The sequence below is a fragment of the Mirounga leonina genome, unplaced genomic scaffold, assembly GCF_011800145.1.
Source record: "Mirounga leonina isolate KUSES-001 unplaced genomic scaffold, KU_Mleo_1.0 Mir_204, whole genome shotgun sequence".
NCBI lineage: Eukaryota > Metazoa > Chordata > Mammalia > Carnivora > Phocidae > Mirounga > Mirounga leonina.
In genome coordinates this window covers 3,696,833-3,715,624 of record NW_023270513.1, presented here as the reverse complement: position 1 = coordinate 3,715,624, position 18,792 = coordinate 3,696,833, and the positions used below count along the sequence as shown (strand labels likewise).

Here is an 18,792-nt window from a genome sequence, read left to right as displayed (position 1 = left end):
CAATGCCTGGCACAGTATCTAGCACACAACAGTTGTTCAGTAAATGTCCAACTCAACTGAAAACCCAAAACACTGATGACCAAATGCCTAAGAAAATATTACTGCCCAAGGAGTTTTATTACACCAAACTCTTAAGTGGGTTTGCTGTACGTTCACTCTCGAAGGACAATGCCTTCCAGTCATCTCATCCTCTCCCCTGCCAGATGCCGCCATCTGACTGCTACCTCACTCCCTTTGATTGAGGACTCTGGCGGCAGTTTCAGGATTCCTTTCCACCCCCACTCTCGCTGTCATCTCGGACAACGTCACCGCCTATGCTGAGGAACCATCCAACAACCTAACTTCACACTTCCGGACCTCCCTCCTGAACGTCCATGCCTTCTACACCAGGCCACCTGCTCCCGAGGGCACACGATGGAACCATGCCACCGAGAACGAACAGTTCAGTTCCGGACTACAACTTCATGTTCTTCCTGCCTTCTCATGTCTCACTCCCACAACACTGGCTCTTTGGCTTCACGGAAACCACTCCCCACTTCGGTACCTCTATCCTGCTATGTTCTCCTAGACTATGATCCCGGCCCCCATGCTTGATCATTTGTGTTCCCACTGGCACCCTTAATTACCTTGTTTTGCCATTCTATTATTGGCCAACACACCCTCAACCTTGGCTCAAGGCTCCACCCAGCTCTTTTCAGGCCTATATTGTGCCAGTTGCAAGTTACCAGGTAAATCATGACTGTGTAGATTGTGTCCTCTACAGATCCACGGACTTCCAACCTTAGGCTCTTAGCCTTGAGGGCCGATCCTTTTATTAGTGTTTTCTTCCCTTTCCCATCACCCCCAATGGCCACTCCAAACCTTTACCACTCTCAAGACCCCCACTCAGTCCCTGCCCCTCGGTCTTAAAAATTACCCATGCCTTCTACTTTACTAAGAAATTGAGGCCATTAATCATGATATCATACGAACCCCACCCCCCACTCCGGCCCCGATTTTTACAATCACACCCATCCTCGTCTCTTTCTCTATGACCTTAAGCATAACGTATCCCTTCTCCCATTCAAAGGTCAACTTCTCCACCTGTCCTGGACCCCATTTTCTCAAATCTCACTCCTCTGGACCCTTACCTCCCTAACTCTACTGGATCCTTCACGTCAGCCTCACTCTCAACTTTTCCCCATTCTGAAGAAACAAACAGAACGTTCTCTTCATCCTCTGTCCTCTCCTATCTACCATCTAATTTCCATGCTTTTTTCAATTAAGGCTTTCCAGAGAATTCCGCCCCGATTGTCTCCAACTTCTCACTTCCCGGTCAATCCTCTAGTCACCGGCCACCCGCTGCCCCCGTCCCGGACCCCGGGGGTCGCCGGTCTGCTCCCTCCCCTCGCTCCTCACCCGACCCCATTCTCTCTGGTTGCTCTGGCCGCTCTACCTTTCCCCCCTTTCCCGGAGCCACTTTTTCCCTTGGGCGGCATCTTCCGAACCTGCGGCAGACCCCTGAGCGGCTTCGTTTGCCGCACAAAGCCCCGTTAGGCCCCACGGGCATGTCCAGAACACATGCCTGAAAACGGCATCGAAACGGACCGTTTTCGCTCCGGCCCTGGAAGCAGGCATATTCTGGGGCAGACCCGGTCCTTGGGCCCTCAGACCACTGGAGCCGAAGATGGCTGACCCAATAAGAAGTTTGGGTCTGTTCGGGGGGCGGAGCCAAGGGTGGAGCAGGGGCGGGAAACCCCGCCTTTGCGGGTTTTTTTGTTTCTTCTGTCGCACGCCCTTATTTGCGCCAGCTCCCGTGCTCCCCCACTTCCCGGCCCGGCTCCTCCACGCGTGCGTAGTGGATGGCGCGGCCCTTTGCAGTCCCTTGGCGCCGGCTCTAGCCAATCCCGCGGGGCCTCCAGACAAAGGGAAGGGAGGAAGAGCCGCGGTGGCAGCGCCTTCCTCCCGCTGCCTCCTACGCACAGGCCTTGCCCTCCCTTGCGGTTTTTCATTTTAAAAAATTTTATTCTGCGTTTGTAGCTGATTGGATTTAAAAGGTAGTTTTATTACAAAAGGCTATCACCCCTCTGCCTCTTGCAGAACTCTGTCATGGAGAAAAATTGGAAGCAGGTTTCAATGTCCCTCCGTAGGGTATTGCTTAAATAAATAATGTCTCAACCACACAAAAGGATATGCGCCATTTAAAATAATGAGTGGAAGGCTGTCTGTAGAGACACAGGATATGGCCTTCGGGAAGGTTGCAAACCAAGCTATAGAATATGGTACATTTTTTAGAAAAAGGGTGCATGTAAAAGACAGGAAGGCTGCCTAGCAAAGTGGTGTTAGTACAGGTTGTTGTGTATGTTTCTGTGTGTCTTCCCAAATTTCTATAATGGTGCAGCATAAAACAGTACTTAAAAGCATGGATTCTGGAGCCAGACTGCCTCACCTCCAATCCCTGCTCCACCATCTGGCTACTAGCTCTGTGACCTTGAGGAAATGACCTCATCCCTCTTTGGCTCAGTTTCGTCATCTGTAAAATGGAGCCGATGATAAGAGTACCTACTTACAGGGTGTTAAGAGAATTAAACAAGCTCAAATTTGTAAAGCACATAAACCAATGACTAACTCATAGAATGTTAGCGGAAGATGAACGAGTTTTGAATTTGCGTCTGCACACTTTCTTCCCTTACCTGCAACCCCTCTCCTCCCAATTTGTATATAAGGTCGGGGCTTTTTCTTCGCTCCATAAGATGGCTATCCCCTGCCATCGTAAGCTACCCTGCTGGTAGTTGGCCACTACCAGCCAGAATGTACAGGGCTTCCAGGTCAGACTTTAGTTTTTGGATACAGCCTTGCTGGACTTGGGATGCTTTGTGCCCAGACCAAAGGATCAGGCATTTTTGAGACTGTGCCCACCCCCAACTCGTCTGTAACAAGCAGCCCCCTCGTGTTGTACTGCTGTGGCATTTGGACGCAACACATCCCAGGTACTCCTTGTTTTGAATTGGGAGTGATCAACTGTGGGAAACGCATCCAGTGCTGAGGGGATCACTGGTCCCCCGCTTCTGAGGTGGAGCCTGCCTGTGTACTGACTTTCCAAGTCCAGCTGAGAGGTGGGGGTTGGGGTTCGACAGTGACAGTGTGGCCTCACGTTCATTGGCTTATCCACAGCCAGGAGGCCCAGGAGGCACCTTTACTTCTGATTTCTCATAGGAACAGCCTTTCCTGTGACCACCGGCTATGGTATGAAGAGGGGGAATGAAACAGAGTTCAGCTCCCAGTGAAGAGCCAGCATTAAATGGCAGATGCATCTGACAAATGCTTAGTGCCTGGAACATTGTGAGAGCTCTATGTGTTCCAGCAGATAACAGCAACAACAATAAGCAAGCCTGTGTAAGTGGCTGAACTTCCCCAAAGCAGTACCTAGAGGCCAATAGCTCAAAGGAGAAGAGGATGGGCAGAGGTCTGCTGGGGGCGGGGGGAGTGGGTTTCAAGGTCAACGCACTATAAGACAGTCAGATTCAAAATCATGTACAATCTCAACTATGCAGTATGCATCACAAAAAGATGGGGAAGGAAATATGATAAAATCTTAAGTGTTCCGGGTGCCCAGCTGGCTCAGTCAGTGGAGCATGCGACTATTGATCTCAGGCCTGTGGGTTCGAGCCCCAAGTTGGGTGTAGAGATTACTTAAAAAAATTAAGTCTTTAGAGGGAGACAAGCCATAAGAGACTCTTAATCTTAGGAAACAAACTGAGGGTTGCTGGAGGGGAGGGGAGTGGGGGAATGGGGTAACTGGGTGATGGACATTGGGGAGTGTATGTGTTGTAATGAGCCCTGGGTATTATATAAGACTGATGAATCACAAACCTGTACCCCTGAAAAAAATAATACATTATATGTTAATGAATTGAATTTAAACTTAAAAATTATTTTAAAAAATTAAGTCTTTAAAAAAATTCTTCAGGCGCCTGGGTGGTACAGTCAGTTAAGCATCCGACTCTTGGTTTCAGCTCAGGTCATGATCTCAGGGTGGTGGGATGGAGCCCCACATCAGGCTCCCCGCTCAGCATGGAACCTGCTTGAGCTTCTCTGTCCCTATCCCTCTGCCCCTCCACCTCCCCCACTCTTGCGCACTCTCTCTCTCTAAAATAAACAAATCTTTTAAAAAATCTTTTTTTTAAGATTTTATTTATTTATTTGACAGAGAGAGAGAGAGCGAGAGCAGGACTACAAGCAGGGGGAGTTGGAGATGGAGAAGCGGGCTTCCCGCTGAGCAGGGAGCCCGATGCGGGGCTCCATCCCAGGACCCCCGGGATCACGACCTGAGCCGAAGGCAGACGCTTAACGACTGAGCCACCCAGGCGCCCCTTAAAAAAAATTCTTAAGTGTTTATTCTGGAATGTGAGTTGGTGCCTACCTTTTTTTTTTTTTCTGTTTATGTTATATTCTGTTTATATCAATTGGCATGTATTTCTATTTTGTTCAAGAGAAAAAAAGAGCAGTAAGCGTTATTTGTCAAACAAACACCAAAAAAAGCTAGCTTCTCTACAGGGTTAAGTCTGCACCAGGCTGTGGAGGCCCACTGTGGAGGAGTCTGGAGCAGAGTGACAAATGAACTTAAGAGCGGTCAGGGGGGCAGAGGGGAGAAAACTTCAGCCTTGAAACCATGGTAACAACTGCGGGAGTGTGCACAGTGAGGCAGAGCTGGAATGGCTGCCAGTTGTATTTTCTATTAATTATCTCCTCAGAATGATTCTTCCACGTATTTCTTAAACAAGGAAAATTAGGAAGGGAAGCTGACAGCCCTCTGCCTAGGACCGGAGTTCACAAACCTTGACCAAGACTCCCTGTCCTGCCCTACCTGCTCCACAACCGAGGGACTGTGGTTTCTTTTCCATTCGAGACCCCCACAGAGCTTACTCTGAAAGGGGGGCCTGAAGCAACAGAGCACAGAGATCTCGTCGATCCCATTCAGAGGTGGTCAATCCATGGGGAGCTCTGGGCCCCAGCTTCTGGGGACAAGGGTAGAAAAATGTCACCTTTGGAAACTGAAAGCAAGGAAAATCAGTACACGGTGGACGAGATCAGCCACCTGAAAAGTAGCCATCCATCGTGGCAAGTGGATGCAGGTATATTGCCAATGGGATGGATGTGTCTCCTGAGCACAGTCGGTGGCCAAAGACCTTTCTAATCCTCTTCATGCCATTGTTAGCATGTCTGGCATGAGATAATGAAGCTTTGAACAACTGGTTTTTAAAAAGGGGCTTCAGGGGCACCTGGGTGGCTCAGTTGGTTGAGCGTCCGATTCTGGATGTCGGCTCAGCTCATGATCTCAGGGTTGTGAGATCGAGCCTGGAGACGGGCTCTGTGCTGGCCGTGGAGCCCACTTAGGATTCTCCCTCTCCCCCCTGCCCCTCCCCCCCCCGCTCACGCTCACGTTCTCTCTCTCTAAAAAAGTAAAAAATAAATAAAAATATAAAAGGGCTCCAGAGAAGAAGATCCCATCTGTGTTTGTCCAGCATCGTCTAAGCAAGAGCCGCACTTGCTGGAGAACATTAATATTCCAGTATTGGTGAGGTGGATTGTTTTTCTGCGGCAGTGTTCATTTGAGACAGTGGAAAACAACCAGTACTTAGTGGCATACATAGCGTGAGCCAGGTGCCTTGCCTTTATTATCTCTTTGAGTTTGCACAACAGTCTTTTGTTTTAAGGTTTCATTTTTAAGTAGTCTCTACCCCCAACGTGGCGCTCAAACTCACAACCCTGAGATCAAGAGTCGCACGCTCTACCAACTGAGCCAGCTGGGCGCCCCTGTTTTCACAACAGCCTTATTTGCCGAGAATCACCGTTGCCATGTGAGAGCTGAAGAAACAGGCTCAGAGGAGTTAAGAGATGTGTGCAAGGTTGCACATCTAGGCACTGTGACAGGGTTGGGCTCTGAACTCAGATCTCTCTGACCTCCAAGCTGGTCACTCCTGCATGATGACACTGCCCCAGGCTTTGCCCTCCCCCACGTGAAGCCCAAGAACACCCGCTTCCCTGTGTTCTGAGTGCATGTTCAAGTCAGTTTCCCAGGCACCTGACGCCTTACAAGGGGGCACTCTGCCCAAGAGGTGCCAGGGCCAAGTTATGCCTCCGCCATACAGAAATCAATTCGCCTCTGGTTTATGCATCAGTGTGTCGGGTCTGAGTCGTCTGGAAGGTGATCACCTCTGCCTACTGGACCTCCCAAGCCCAGAAGCATAGAGGCAAGAAGAACATGGTGTGGGTGGGGGCCAGTGTGGGCAGAGTGTTGTAGCCAAGGCAGAGGGAGGGGGACAGTGGGGAAGAGGTCTTCTGTGTCCCCCCGCTCAGGAACATGTCTCCGTGTCTAAAGGATTCTGCCTTCTAAACAGCTCATCTACCTACCCCTCATCGTTGTGCAGTGAACAATGAACACTCTACGGAGATTCACCAAGCATCTCTTGCCCTCGTCCCCCTGCCTCAGCATTTTGTTCATTCTCTGAACCATTGGAACAGCCTCCACGTGTGGTCTCTCAGCCGTCAGCCTCACCCCCTCCGAGCTATGCTCCCCAGTGTCTGGCAGAGAGCCTCAGATACGCAGATCTGACCTTCATTCCCTCAATTAAGACCCTTCAGTGGCTCCCTGCAGTCTAAGAGGCTCCTTAGCCTGGAGACCCAAGGGCCTTTATGCTGACACCTGCAGCCTCATCTCTTGCCCCACAGGCCTGCGACCATTTACAGGCCCTCAAATGTATAGTGCTCTCTTAAGACTTCATGCCTTTGCACATGGTGTTCTGTCTGCCCAGAGCGCTCTTCCCCCATTTCTCATCTAGTTAACTTTTCTTTACCTTTCAAGGCCAAGCTCAGCTGTTACTTCCTCCTGGAAGCCTTCCCTGACTCTCTTCTCTACTTCGCCCAGGCTGAGTTTGGCACTTCCCTGCACTGCCAAAGCACCCTACGCTTATCTCCAGTATTTGTATGATTTTCAGTAAGAGTCCATGCCATAGATGGACCAGTTTGTTTAACCATTCACTCGATGAAAAACATTTGGGTTGTTTCCATTTGGGGGCCATTATAAATAAAGTGGCTATAGACATTTGTGTGCAGGTTTTTATTTTTTATTTTATTTTATTTTTAAATTTAAATTCAATTAGCCAACATATAGTACATTTCAGATGTAGAGGTCAGTAAATCTTCAGTTGCATATAACCCCCAGAGCTCGTCACATCATGTGCCCTCCTTAACTCCTGTCACCCAGTTAACCCCATCCCCCCCCAACTCCCCTCCAGCAAGCCTCAGTTTCTTTCCCATAGTTAAGATTCTTTCACGGTTTGTCTCCCTCTCTGATTTCTTTCCATTCATTTTCCCCCTCCCTTCCCCTATGATCCTCTGTGCTGTTTCTTATATTTCTCATATGAATGAAAGCATATGATAATTGTCTTTCTCTGATTGAATTCTGTCGCTCAGCATAATACCCTCCAGTTCCATCCATGTAGATGTAAATGGTAAGTATTCATCCTTTCTGATGGCTGAGTAGTATTCCATTGTATATACATACACCATATCTTCTTCTTTTTTTTTTTTTAAAGATTTTATTTATTTATTTGACAGAAAGATACACAGTGAGAGAGGGAACACAAGCAGGGGGAGTGGGAGAGGGAGAAGCAGGCTTCCCGCTGAGCAGGGAGCCCGATGCAGGGCTCGATCCCAGGACCCTGGGATCATGACCTGAGCCGAAGGCAGACGCTTAACCATCTGAGCCACCCAGGCGCCCCACACCATATCTTCTTTATCTATTCATCTGTCGATGGACATCTGGGCTCTTTTCATAGTTTGGCTATTGTGGACATTGCTGCTATAAACATTGGGGTGCATGTGCCCCTTCGGATCACTACATTTGTATCTTTGGGGTAAATACCCAGTAGTGCAATTGCTGGGTCATAGGGTAGCTCTATTTTCAACTTTTTGAGGAACCTCCATACTGTTTTCCAGAGTGGCTGCACCAGCTTGCATTCCCACCAACAGTGTAGGAGGGTTCCCCTTTCTCTACATCCTCACCAACGTTTGTTGTTTCCTGACTTGTTAATTTTAGCCATTCTGACTGGTGTGAGGTGGTATCTCATCGTGGTTTTGATTTGTATTTCCCTGATGCCAAGTGACGTTGAGCACTTTCTCATGTGTCTGTTGGCCATTTGGATGTCTTCTTTGGAGGAATATCTGTTCATGTCTTCTGCCCATTTCTTGACTGGATTATTTGGTTTTGGGGGGTTGAGTTTGATAAATTCTTTATAGATCTTGGATACTAGCCCTTTACCTCATATGTCATTTGCAAATATCTGCTCCCACTCCGTAGGTTGCCTTTTAGTTTTGTTAACTGTTTCCTTTGCTGTGCAGAAGATTTTATCTTGATGAAGATACAGGTTTTTAGGTGAATGCAAGTTTTCATTTCTTTAGGATAATTTCCAAGACTATTATTGCTGAGATGTATGGGAAGCGTGTTGAGTTTTGTAAGAGACTGCCATACCCTTTTTTAGAGTGGCTGTACCATTTCACATTCCTACCGGCAACGTATGGGTGATCTTTCTCTGCCTACTCACCAGCATTTCGTGTTACTGCAATGTTTTATTTTACCCATTTGGATAGGTGTGTACTGACACCTCATTGTGGCTTTAATGTACATTTCCCTGATGGCCAATGATGTTAAGCATCTTTTCATGTGTTAATTTGCTGTCTGTATATGCTCTTCAGTGAAACAAGTGTCATTTTTTCCCCCCAGTTTCTGATTGGATTTTTTTACTGTTGAGTTTCAGGAGCTCTTTATATATTCTAAATATGAGTACTTTGTCAGATGTGGTTTGCAAATATTTTCTCCCAGTCTCTGAGCTTATCTTTTCATCCTCTTTTGAGGGTTTTTATTTCCAGAGCAAAAGCCCTTAATGTTTTTTCTTTTATGGATTATTTATATCTCAGAACTTTTTTAAAATATTTTATTTATTTATTTGACAGAGAGATAGAGAGACAGCACAAGTAGGCAGAGTGGCAGGCAGAGGGAGAGGGAGAAGCAGGCTTCCCGCTGAGCAGGGAGCCCGATGTGGGGCTTGATCCCAGGACCCCAGGATCATGACCTGAGCCGAAGGCAGCCGCTTAGCCGACTGAGCCACCCAGGCGCCCCTATATCTCAGAACTTTTATCAAGCCTTAGATCGCAAAGATTTTCTCCTATTTCATTTCCTTTTTTTAAAGATTTTATTTATTTATTTGTCAGAGAGAGCGAGAGAGCACAAGCAGGGGGAGTGGCAGAGGGAAAGGGTGAAGCAGACTCCCCGCTGAGCAGGGAGCCCGATGTGGGGCTCGATCCCAGGACCCTGGGACCATGACCCGAGCCAAAGGCAGACGCTTAACCGACTGAGCCACCCAGGCGTCCTATTTCATTTCTAGAAGTTATAGTTTTATGTTTTACACTGAAATCTATGATCCATTTGAGTTCATTTTTGTGCAAGTGTGAGGTTGAAGTCCATTCTTCTTTTTTTTTTTTAGATTTTATTTATTTATTTGAGAGAGAGAAACAGCATGAGAGGGTATAGGGTCAGAGGGAGAAGCAGGCTCCCCGCTAAGCCGGGAGCCCGATGTGGGACTCGATCCCAGGTCTCCGGGATCATGACCTGAGCCGAAGGCAGTCACTTAACCAACTGAGCCACCCAGGCGCCCTGAAGTCCATTCTTTTTTGCCTAAAGCTGTCCCATTGCTCCAGCCTCATTTAGTGAAAAAGCTATGTTTCATTATATTGCTTTTGCACTTCTGTTAAAATCAGTTGGCTGGGGGCGCCTGGGTGGCTCAGTCGGTTAAGCGTCTGCCTTCGGCTCAGCGGGGAGTCTGCCTCTTCGTCTCCCTCTCCCTCTGCCTGCCGCTCTGCCTACTTGTGCTCTCTCTCTATCTCTGTCAAATAAATAAATAAAATCCTTAAACATATTTAAAAAAAATCAGTTGGCTGTACTTGTGTAAGTGTGCGCTAGATTCTCTGTTCTATTCCATTGGTCTGTGTGTCTATCCCTCTATAATATCACACATTATCATGCAATCTTGATTAGTGTAGCTACATACTAAGTCTTAAAATTGGGTAGAGTGATTCCTCCCACTTTATTCTTTTTTTAAAAAGATTTTATTTATTTATTTTAGAGAGAGAGAGAGCGAGCGCAAGCGGGGCGGGGGGGAGTGGCAGGCAGAGGGAGAAGCAGGCTCTCCATTGAGCAAGGAGCCCAATGAGGGACTCGAGCCCAGGACCCTGGGATCATAACCGAAGCCGAAGGCAGACGCTTAACCGACTGAGCCACCCAGGCGCCCCTAACATGTCCATTTCTGATATTTAGAAATGCAATTAAGTTTTTTCTTTTTCTCTTCTTTATTTATTGAGAAAGTGAGAGAGAGAGCACTTGAGCGTGGGGTGGGGAGGGGCAGAGGGAGAGGGAAAGATAATCTTATGCAGGCGCCACACCTAGTGTGGAGCCTGATGCAGGGCTCCATCTCATGACCCTGAAGTCATGACCTGAGCCAAAACCAAGAGTTGGACGTTTAATCGACTGAGCCACCCAGGCGCCCCTACAATTGAGTTTTCTATGTTGATCTGGTATACTGCAACCTTGCTGAACTCATTTATTAGTTCTAGGAGGTTGGAGTTTTTTGTTTGTTTTTGCTGTTTTTGTTATTTGTTTCATAGATTTCTTATGATTTTCTATGTATCATCATGTACTTTTGGCTCCAGAATTCTCATTGTTCCTTTTTATAATTTTTTAAAATTATTTTTAAATTTTTGTTTCCTTATTGATATTCTTACTTTGTTCATACAAAATTTTTCTGGTTTCCTTTAGTTCTTTGTTCATGGTTTTACTTAAGCTCTTTGAGCATATTTAAGAGAGTTGTTTCAAAGTCTTTGTCTATTAAGTCCAGTGCTTGGATATCAGGCAGAATCTCTGTCAAATTATTTTTTCATTTGAGTGGGCCCTACTTTCCTATTTCTTTGTATGCCTGGTGCTTTTTGGTTGAAATTGGATGTTTGGATATTATAGTGTGGCAACTCTGGAAATCAGATTCTTGTCCTTTCTCAGGGTTTGCTGTTCTTGATTGTTGAAGACTGCAGTCATCCATTCATTGAGCCACTTTTGCGAACTATTTTTGCAGAGACTGTATTCCTTCTTGTGGGGTCCTTGAATTCTCTGTTCCTTTAGCTTATGTACAACTAGTATTTTTTTTTTTTTTAAGATTTTATTTATTCATTTGGGACACAGAGATACAGAGAGAGGGAGCATGAGCAGGGGGAGAAGCAGAGGGAGAGGGAGAAGCAGGCTTCCTGTGGAGCAGAGAGCCTGATGCAGGGCTTGATCCCAGTACCCCAGGATCATGACCTGAGCTGAAGGCAGACGCTTAACCATCTGAAGCACCCAGGAGCCCCTGCATTAGTTTTTTTAAATGACAAATTATTACACATTTAGCACTTTAAAAACAGCAACACTTATGTATAATCTCACAGTTCTATAGGTCAGAAGGCTGGGTGGGCTTGACTGGATTCTCCACTTAGGGTCTCACAAGACTAAAAACCAAGCAGTCAGCTGGTCTGGGCTCTTATCTGGAACCTCTGGAAAAGAATCTGCTTCCCAACTCATTCAAGTGATTTCCTTGCACTTGTAGGACTGAGGTCCCTCTTTTCTTGTTGGCTGACAGCCTTGGGCCACTCTCAGTCTCTCGGGGCCACTTTTATCCCTGGACACTTGGTTCGCTCCATTTTCAAGTCAGTAATGGTGTGCTGAATCCTTCTCACATTTGGAATCTCTCTCAGTTCCTCCTCTACTACCAGCTAGAGAAAACGCTCTGCTTTTACAGTCTCAGTGATTAGATTGGACCCACCAGGATAATCTCTCTTTTGATTAATTCAAAGTCAACTGATTAGTATTCTTAATTACATCTTCCAAATGGTTTTTGTCATCAAACTTAACATAATCATGGGCACATTATCAGACCATCTTCACAGTTATTAGGATTAGGTCAGGAAGTCTCGGGAAGCCATTTTGTAATTCTGCCTTACACAATGTTATTATTTGATTGGATGCCAGACATTGTGAATTTTATGTTGTGTGTGCTAGATTTTTGTATTCCTTTAAGGATTTTTGAGCTTTATTCTGGGATGCAGTTAAGTTACTTGGAAACAGTTTGATTCCTTTGAGGTCCATTTTATTTTTTTTTTAAGATTTTATTTATTTGACAGAGAGAGGGAGGGAGCACAAGCAGGGGGAGCTGCAGGCAGAGGGAGAAGCAGGCTACCCGCAGAGCAGGGAGCCTGATGCGGGGCTCCATCCCAGGACCCTGGGATCATGACTTGAGCCAAAGACAGACACTTAACCATCTGAGCCACCCTATTTTATTTTATTTAAAATTTTTATTTATTTATTTATTTTAAAGATTTTATTTGTTCACTTGAGAGAGAGGCAGAGAGAGCACAAGCAGGGGGAGAGGCAGAGGGAGAGGGAGAAGCAGACTCCCGGCTGAGCAAGGAGCCCAATGCTGGACTCGATCCCAGGATCTGGAGATCATGATCTGAGCCGAAGGAAGATGCTTAACTGACTGAGCCACCCAGGTGCCCTATTTTGTTTTTAAAGATTTTATTTATTTATTTATTTGTTTGTTTGTTTGTTTGTTTGTTTGAGAGAGAGAGAGAGAAAGAGAGACTGGGAGGGAAAAGGAGAGAGAATATAAACCAGACTCCACATTGAGCGCAAAGCCTGATGCAGGGCTTGATCCCAAGGATTCAAGATCATGACCTGAGCCGAAACCAAGAGTCAGATGCTCAAGCAACTGAGTCACCCAGGTGCCCCTGAGGCTCATTTTAAAGCTTTGTTAAATGAGACTCAGAATAGACTTCAGTCTAGATCTAATTTGACCCCACTACTGAGGCAATAGCCTTCTAAAGACTCTAATGAATTCCCCATAGTTAGGAGTTTTTCAGCTCTCATTTGGGAAGAACATGAACTGCTTATAGCCCTATGGGCTCAAGCAACTTTTTAAAAGATTTTATTTATTTATTTGAGAGAGAGAATGAGAGAGACAGCACAGAGGGAGAAGCAGACTCCCCGCTGAGTGGAGAGCCCAACGCGGGGCTCGATCCCAGGACCCTGGGCCAAAGGCAGATGCTTAATCGACTGAGCCACCCAGGTACCCAGAGCTCCAGCAGTTTTTGCCCCTGTTCCTTTCAGGCAGTTTCCTTCCAACTAATCGGTACTCATCTGAATACATGAGGAAATACTCTCTGCAGATCTCTGAGGTTCTCTCTCTCTGTGAAGTGCCCTCCTCTCTGGAATACCGTCCTGCTAACTCTAGCTGCTTCAGTCTTCCTGGACTTTCAGCCCCATTTACTCAACTCAGAAAGCCCACTGGGCTCTAATTGCGTTCCCCCTCCCAGCACCGTCGCCTGAGACTCTCACACAGTAGTAAGCCAGGGCAATTGTAGGGCTCACCTAGTTTGTTTCTGGTCTCTCAGGCATCACTGAGATTAGCTTTTTTTCATTTTCTGACGTCCAGTGTCTTGAAAACCGTAATCCAAAGTTTCATATATTGTATTTTTGTTGTTGTTGTTATTTCAGACTGGAAGATAAATCTGGCCCCTGTTACTCCATCTTGGCCAGAAAGGGAAGTTCTGAGCTTCATACAGATGGAACCATGTAGTAGGCATTCCTCTGTATCTGACTTCTTTTGTGAGTAGTAGCAGCAGTTCGTTTCTTTTTAAATTGCTGGTGGTATTCCACTGTATGAATATTTTCTCTTTTTTTAATGGCTGCATAGAATTTCATTATACGGATGTATCATAATTTATCTAACTGGTTTCCTACTGACTGACACTTAGAGATTATTTCTGGTCTCTTGTTGTGACAAACAGTGCCGTGATGTACATCTTGAATGTACATCGTGCACAGATGTGAGATATCTTTAGCATTGATTCCCACACATGGAACAGTCAGGACAAAGGATTTTGAATTTCAAATTTTGCATAGTAATTGTCGAATTTTTTTCTGAAGGGGGAAGACCAGCCAGTGCTCCCACTGATCATGTCTAAGGGTACCTGTTTCTCTTCCAACTTGTTATTCTTAAAAGAGCTGCCTTGATCACTTAATTAGCTAATAGTATAACAAGATTTTCCTATAAAAGCTTTTCTCTGTATCCAGACCATAGGACCGCCTCAGGAAGGGAGGTTGCCATCTAGCAAGGGTATCTCATTACTTCAGAAATAAACCTCCCTTGGATTCCATCCAAGGCCTCTGGCTTGATACTAAATTGGCTTTATAGGGAACAGTGCCATGGCAAGGTTCCAATGTGGTAGTCTTTGCTTTGCTGAAACGACATTTCTTAAGCAAAGTAAATTAATTACAGGCCTTCGGGGGGCTGGCTTACTTCCTCTGAGATTAGGATTACACCTAAAACGTTCCAAGATAGTAGTTGTTTTAGCAATCTTAGGCACCTTACTCCTTTGTAACCTCAACAAAATGCTTGCTCCAGAAAGGATATGAAGTTCACGTGGTCTAAGGGGTCATTGTAGTGTCTCAAAGTGTTGCCCCTTCTAACTTAATGAGGTGAAAGTATGCTCGGTCTGCTTTAAGAGGTTCGTATGAACCAGATAGTGATCCATCTTAATGGACTTAGAGCAGCACAGACAGTGATGTACGATGTATCTGTACATGCGAGTAAGTTTGTAGTGAGCATAGTAAGGGCAGCATTGGAGCCCAACTGTCTGGGTATGAATCCCACTTTTGTCACCTACCAGCTGTGACATCACAGGCAAGCTACTTAACATCTCTGGACCTCCTCTGTAAAACAGGGTACTACTCGTATCTTCCTCACTGGGTGTTGGGGGGATTAAATAATGAATTTGAATAAAGTGCTTAGGAACAATGCTCGACACATGGTACACGCTCAACAAACGTAAGCAACTATTATGTTCGCATGAGCCGGTATTTTTTCTTTTCTTTTCTCGCTCTCTCTTTTTTTTTTTTGCAAAATGTATCAATTCACGTAATCAAAGCTCTATGAGATGACATCCTGGTGGATGGCTGGGTGTTTTACAGTGTAAAGGTGCCTTCTCCTAGCAAAACCTATGAAAATCCTTAGGAGCCCTTCCAGAAACAGAGAGAAGCAACAGTCACACACACAGAGTCATGTTTAACAACAATGAGCAAATGTCCATAAAGACAGTTTACACACGAACTCGAAGAAATCACCTCCGTGGTGGAAACTCCACTATAATCTTTTGTTCCAGATATTTGCCAGGCTTATTTACCTCAAGTAGGTACTTCAATGGGCTAATTGGAGGCGCAGCGGTAGGGATACAGCTGGAAGCTTGAGGGGACTGATTTGGAAGCACGAAAGCATAAACAGACAGGGGTCAAGGTTCAGGGATAGGGGCGCCTGGGTGGCTCAGTCGGTTGAGCGTCTGCCTTCGGCTCAGGTCATGATCCCGAGGTCCTGGGATCGAGCCCCACATCGGGCTCCAGGCTCAGCGGGAAGCCTGCTTCTCCCTCTGCCTGCCGCTTCCCCTGCTTGTGCTCTCCCTGTCAAATGAATAAATAAAATCTTCTAAAAAAAGTTTAGGGATAGACTGAAGAAGACTAGAGAGGACTAGAGGGGAAGTGGATTTTGAGTAAGGTTTGCAGATCCATCTCCCTTTAGATCGTGCACAACGTGAAAGCAGGGCCTCATATATACCATCTCTTTAGGCTGGAGATGATTCAGTAAATATTTGTTGATGGAACTGAATGTATTATGGAACCTGGACTGGATCGCCCTATGTAAGAACCAAGTGGCACTCGGAGATCTTAGAGGACAGAAGGTTTATTTAACACCGGCGGACTCAGAGGAGAGTGGTCTCCAAAGGTCTGAGCCCCGAGCACAAAGGGGGCAATTTATACACCTCTACTTCCGCATACTTGGCACTTCTGGCGCATGCGTGAAGCGGGGCAGGGAGAAGGACCTGGAAGAGCCCCGGGGCAAGGACTGGGACTCTCTCGCTGGCTCAGTCGGCCATCTTAGGACACAGATTTTCCTTATCAAATGGAATTAAAATTAAACAGTCCAGGAATGGTGTCAAGGATTTCAAAACTAGCAAGAGCAAACAGGCAGAGTGGATTTCTATAGAGTGTCTGGGAATAGTATCCCTGAATGCAGCAGAGACAGATGGATGCACAGAATTGGCAAAACACCATTAGAAAAAAATAGGCAACAAAACATTGCAGACAAGTTGGAAAAGCTATCTCTAGACATATCTCAGCACTAGCAACGACCATCATTTTTGTTTATTCCCTGGTAGCGGTTGTGTTGTGGTTCTTGTCCATATGCATATTCCTTTTCATTCATTAATTTATTCAAGAAATATTTATTGAGCACATATGCCAGACGTGTTCTGTCCAAGGTTGTACATGCTTGCAATCATAAATTGCAAACCATTTTGTAGCCTGCCCTTCCACTCGCTGTAGCATAAGCCAGCATTTCCCTGTGTTTTGCTGAGCACAAGCTGCCTGCCCCATGACAAACAGCTTCCATGGTAAAGAAGGCTTGGGAACAGTGCACGTAAGAGCCCTTCTCTTGGCAGTTCACAACTCAATTTCCTATCTTGGTTGCTCCTTCTCTATTGGCCGTCTACACGTTGGAAAGCCCGAGGGCTCATCCAACGTCCTCTTCTCTTCTCTATTTACTTTTGCTCCTTAGGGAAACTCATCCAGTTTCAAGGGTTTAAACCATTGATGTTCCAAGGACTCCCAAATTTCTCCCCAGCCCTGAACTGCCCATCCACCTGGCGTCACCACTGATATGTCCGATAGGCAACTTAGATTTCATGTACATCAAGCATAACCACTCAGTTCTCTGTCCCTCCCAAACCCTCTCTTTCTCAAATCTTTACCATCCCAATACATGACACCACCATCCATGCAACTGCAGAAACCCAAAACCTAGGAATCGTTCTGGATTCCTCCCTTTCACCTGTCACCCACTTTCAATTCACCAGCCAGTCCAGTTGGCTCAATATTCAAAATCTAACCCGAATCCTTCCACTTCTCCCCATCGCCATGGTTGCCACCCTGGGTCAAGCCACTGTCCTCCCTGGCTGGCTTGCTGCAGCAGTCTGCTCATTGGTCAGTGGTCTCCTCGTTGGTCTTCTGCCTTCTTTCTTCTTCTTTTTTCTAAAGATTTTATTTACTTGAGAGAGAGCATAAGCAGAGGGAGTGGGAGAGGGAGAAGCAGGCTCCCTGTGGAGCAGGGAGCCCGACTCAGGGTTCGATCTCAGGACCCTGGGATCATGACCTGAGCCAAAGGCAGACGCTTAACCCACTGAGCCACCCAGGCGCCCCTTCCTTCTTACTTCAATCCGTTAGCCACAGAGCAGCCAGAATAATTTTTTAAAAATCAAAGCATGTCAGTGACCCTCCTAAAACCCTCCAATGGCTTTCCTTTGCTCTTAGAATAGAAATCAAACGCCTTACCACGGTCACTATGCTTCACTCCTTATCCCCCAGTCATGCTGTGGTTCTTTCTAGCTCTTGGAAACAGCAAACTCTCTCCCTCCTCGCGGTCTTTGAATTTGCTGTCCCCTGCCTGGAAGACTCTTCCTGCAGGCCCTTTGAGGTCTCAGTTCAAAAGTCACCTCAGAGGAACCTTCTGTAACCAATCAACCCATCTGCACCAGCCCCCCTCCCAGTTCCCATCTATCATGTCACCCTGTTAATTCTGCTGCAATCTGGGGTAATTTGGGGGTATTTATTTGCATTTTGCCTCAGCTGACTGGAATATAAGCTTCATGAGGGCAGGGATCTCGTCTCTCTGGTTCATTGCTGTGTCCCCAACGCCTAAGTGTCTGACACACCTAATAAATACTGGTTGAATGAGTGAAAGTGTAATGAAGGCTCTGAGAAGTCCAGGGGTAAAGAAAACTTTTACATCTGGTATTTAAAAAAAAAAAAAACTATTCGTAATATCCTACGTGTTTGGGGGAAAATACTTCAGGAAATGCCAGTAGAGGTATTTTTTTTCATGTTGCTGTGTAATGGAGTGAAAATTACAGAGGTTTATTATGCAGACAGATGTGTACTCAGATCTTGGTTCTGCCCCTCACAACTGTGATCTTTGGCAAGTCACCTCGCTTCTCTGAGCCTCGGTTTCTCCATGTTTAAATGGAAGTAACAGTAAAAGACTTTGGAGGTGATTGCGTTAAGCTAGATAAAGTGATGCACTTAATATATATAGTACCTGTCAAAAAGTATTACTCAATAAATGTTAGTTTCCTTCCTTCCCCATTATCATAATTATGAGTTTTACTTAGTGGCACTTAAAGTTGCTTTTCAATGGTTTACTTGTTGAAGGATACTTGAGTCACTTCCAGACTCATTCATAGAGCCTTTTCCTTCCTTTGCATAATTTTCCTAGCATAGATTCCCAGAGGTGGGATTACTGAGTAAAATGGTATGATCATGTGAAGTTTCCTGGTGCATATTGCCAGATTTTATTTTAAAGGAATGGTATTTATTCATAGCGCGAGCAGCCAGTAAGCATGCATCGATTTGGTACTCTTTCAGCCAGACATATTGTAATTTCTTCTGCCTCCCCTCAATTTCAGCTACTATAATAGGCAAAAAATGGCCATTCAGGTTTTAAAATTTGGTATGTCTTTGCTCGTTAAGGAAGAGTAGACATGTCCCCCATATGTTTGCCTTCTAATAGTATTTATTCTCATCTATTTGTGCCTTTGCTCATTTTTTCTCTTGTGCAAGCATATTCC

At 45.8% G+C, this 18,792-nt stretch overlaps 1 protein-coding gene across 2 annotated transcripts in view; it reads right to left on the bottom strand.

The window, feature by feature from the left end:
* PIN4 (peptidylprolyl cis/trans isomerase, NIMA-interacting 4) overlaps positions 1-1,611 on the bottom strand; it is a 51,651-nt gene extending 50,040 nt beyond the window's left edge. Inside the window, exon 1 of one of the 2 annotated variants that reach the window (XM_035028748.1) lies at positions 1,436-1,611. In XM_035028748.1, coding sequence (XP_034884639.1) covers positions 1,436-1,478 — 43 coding nt within the window. In that variant the 5' untranslated portion in view covers positions 1,479-1,611. The remainder of the gene's footprint in view (positions 1-1,435) is intronic. The other variant, XM_035028749.1, reaches the window with a different exon arrangement.
* Positions 1,612-18,792: the final 17,181 nt, after the last annotated feature.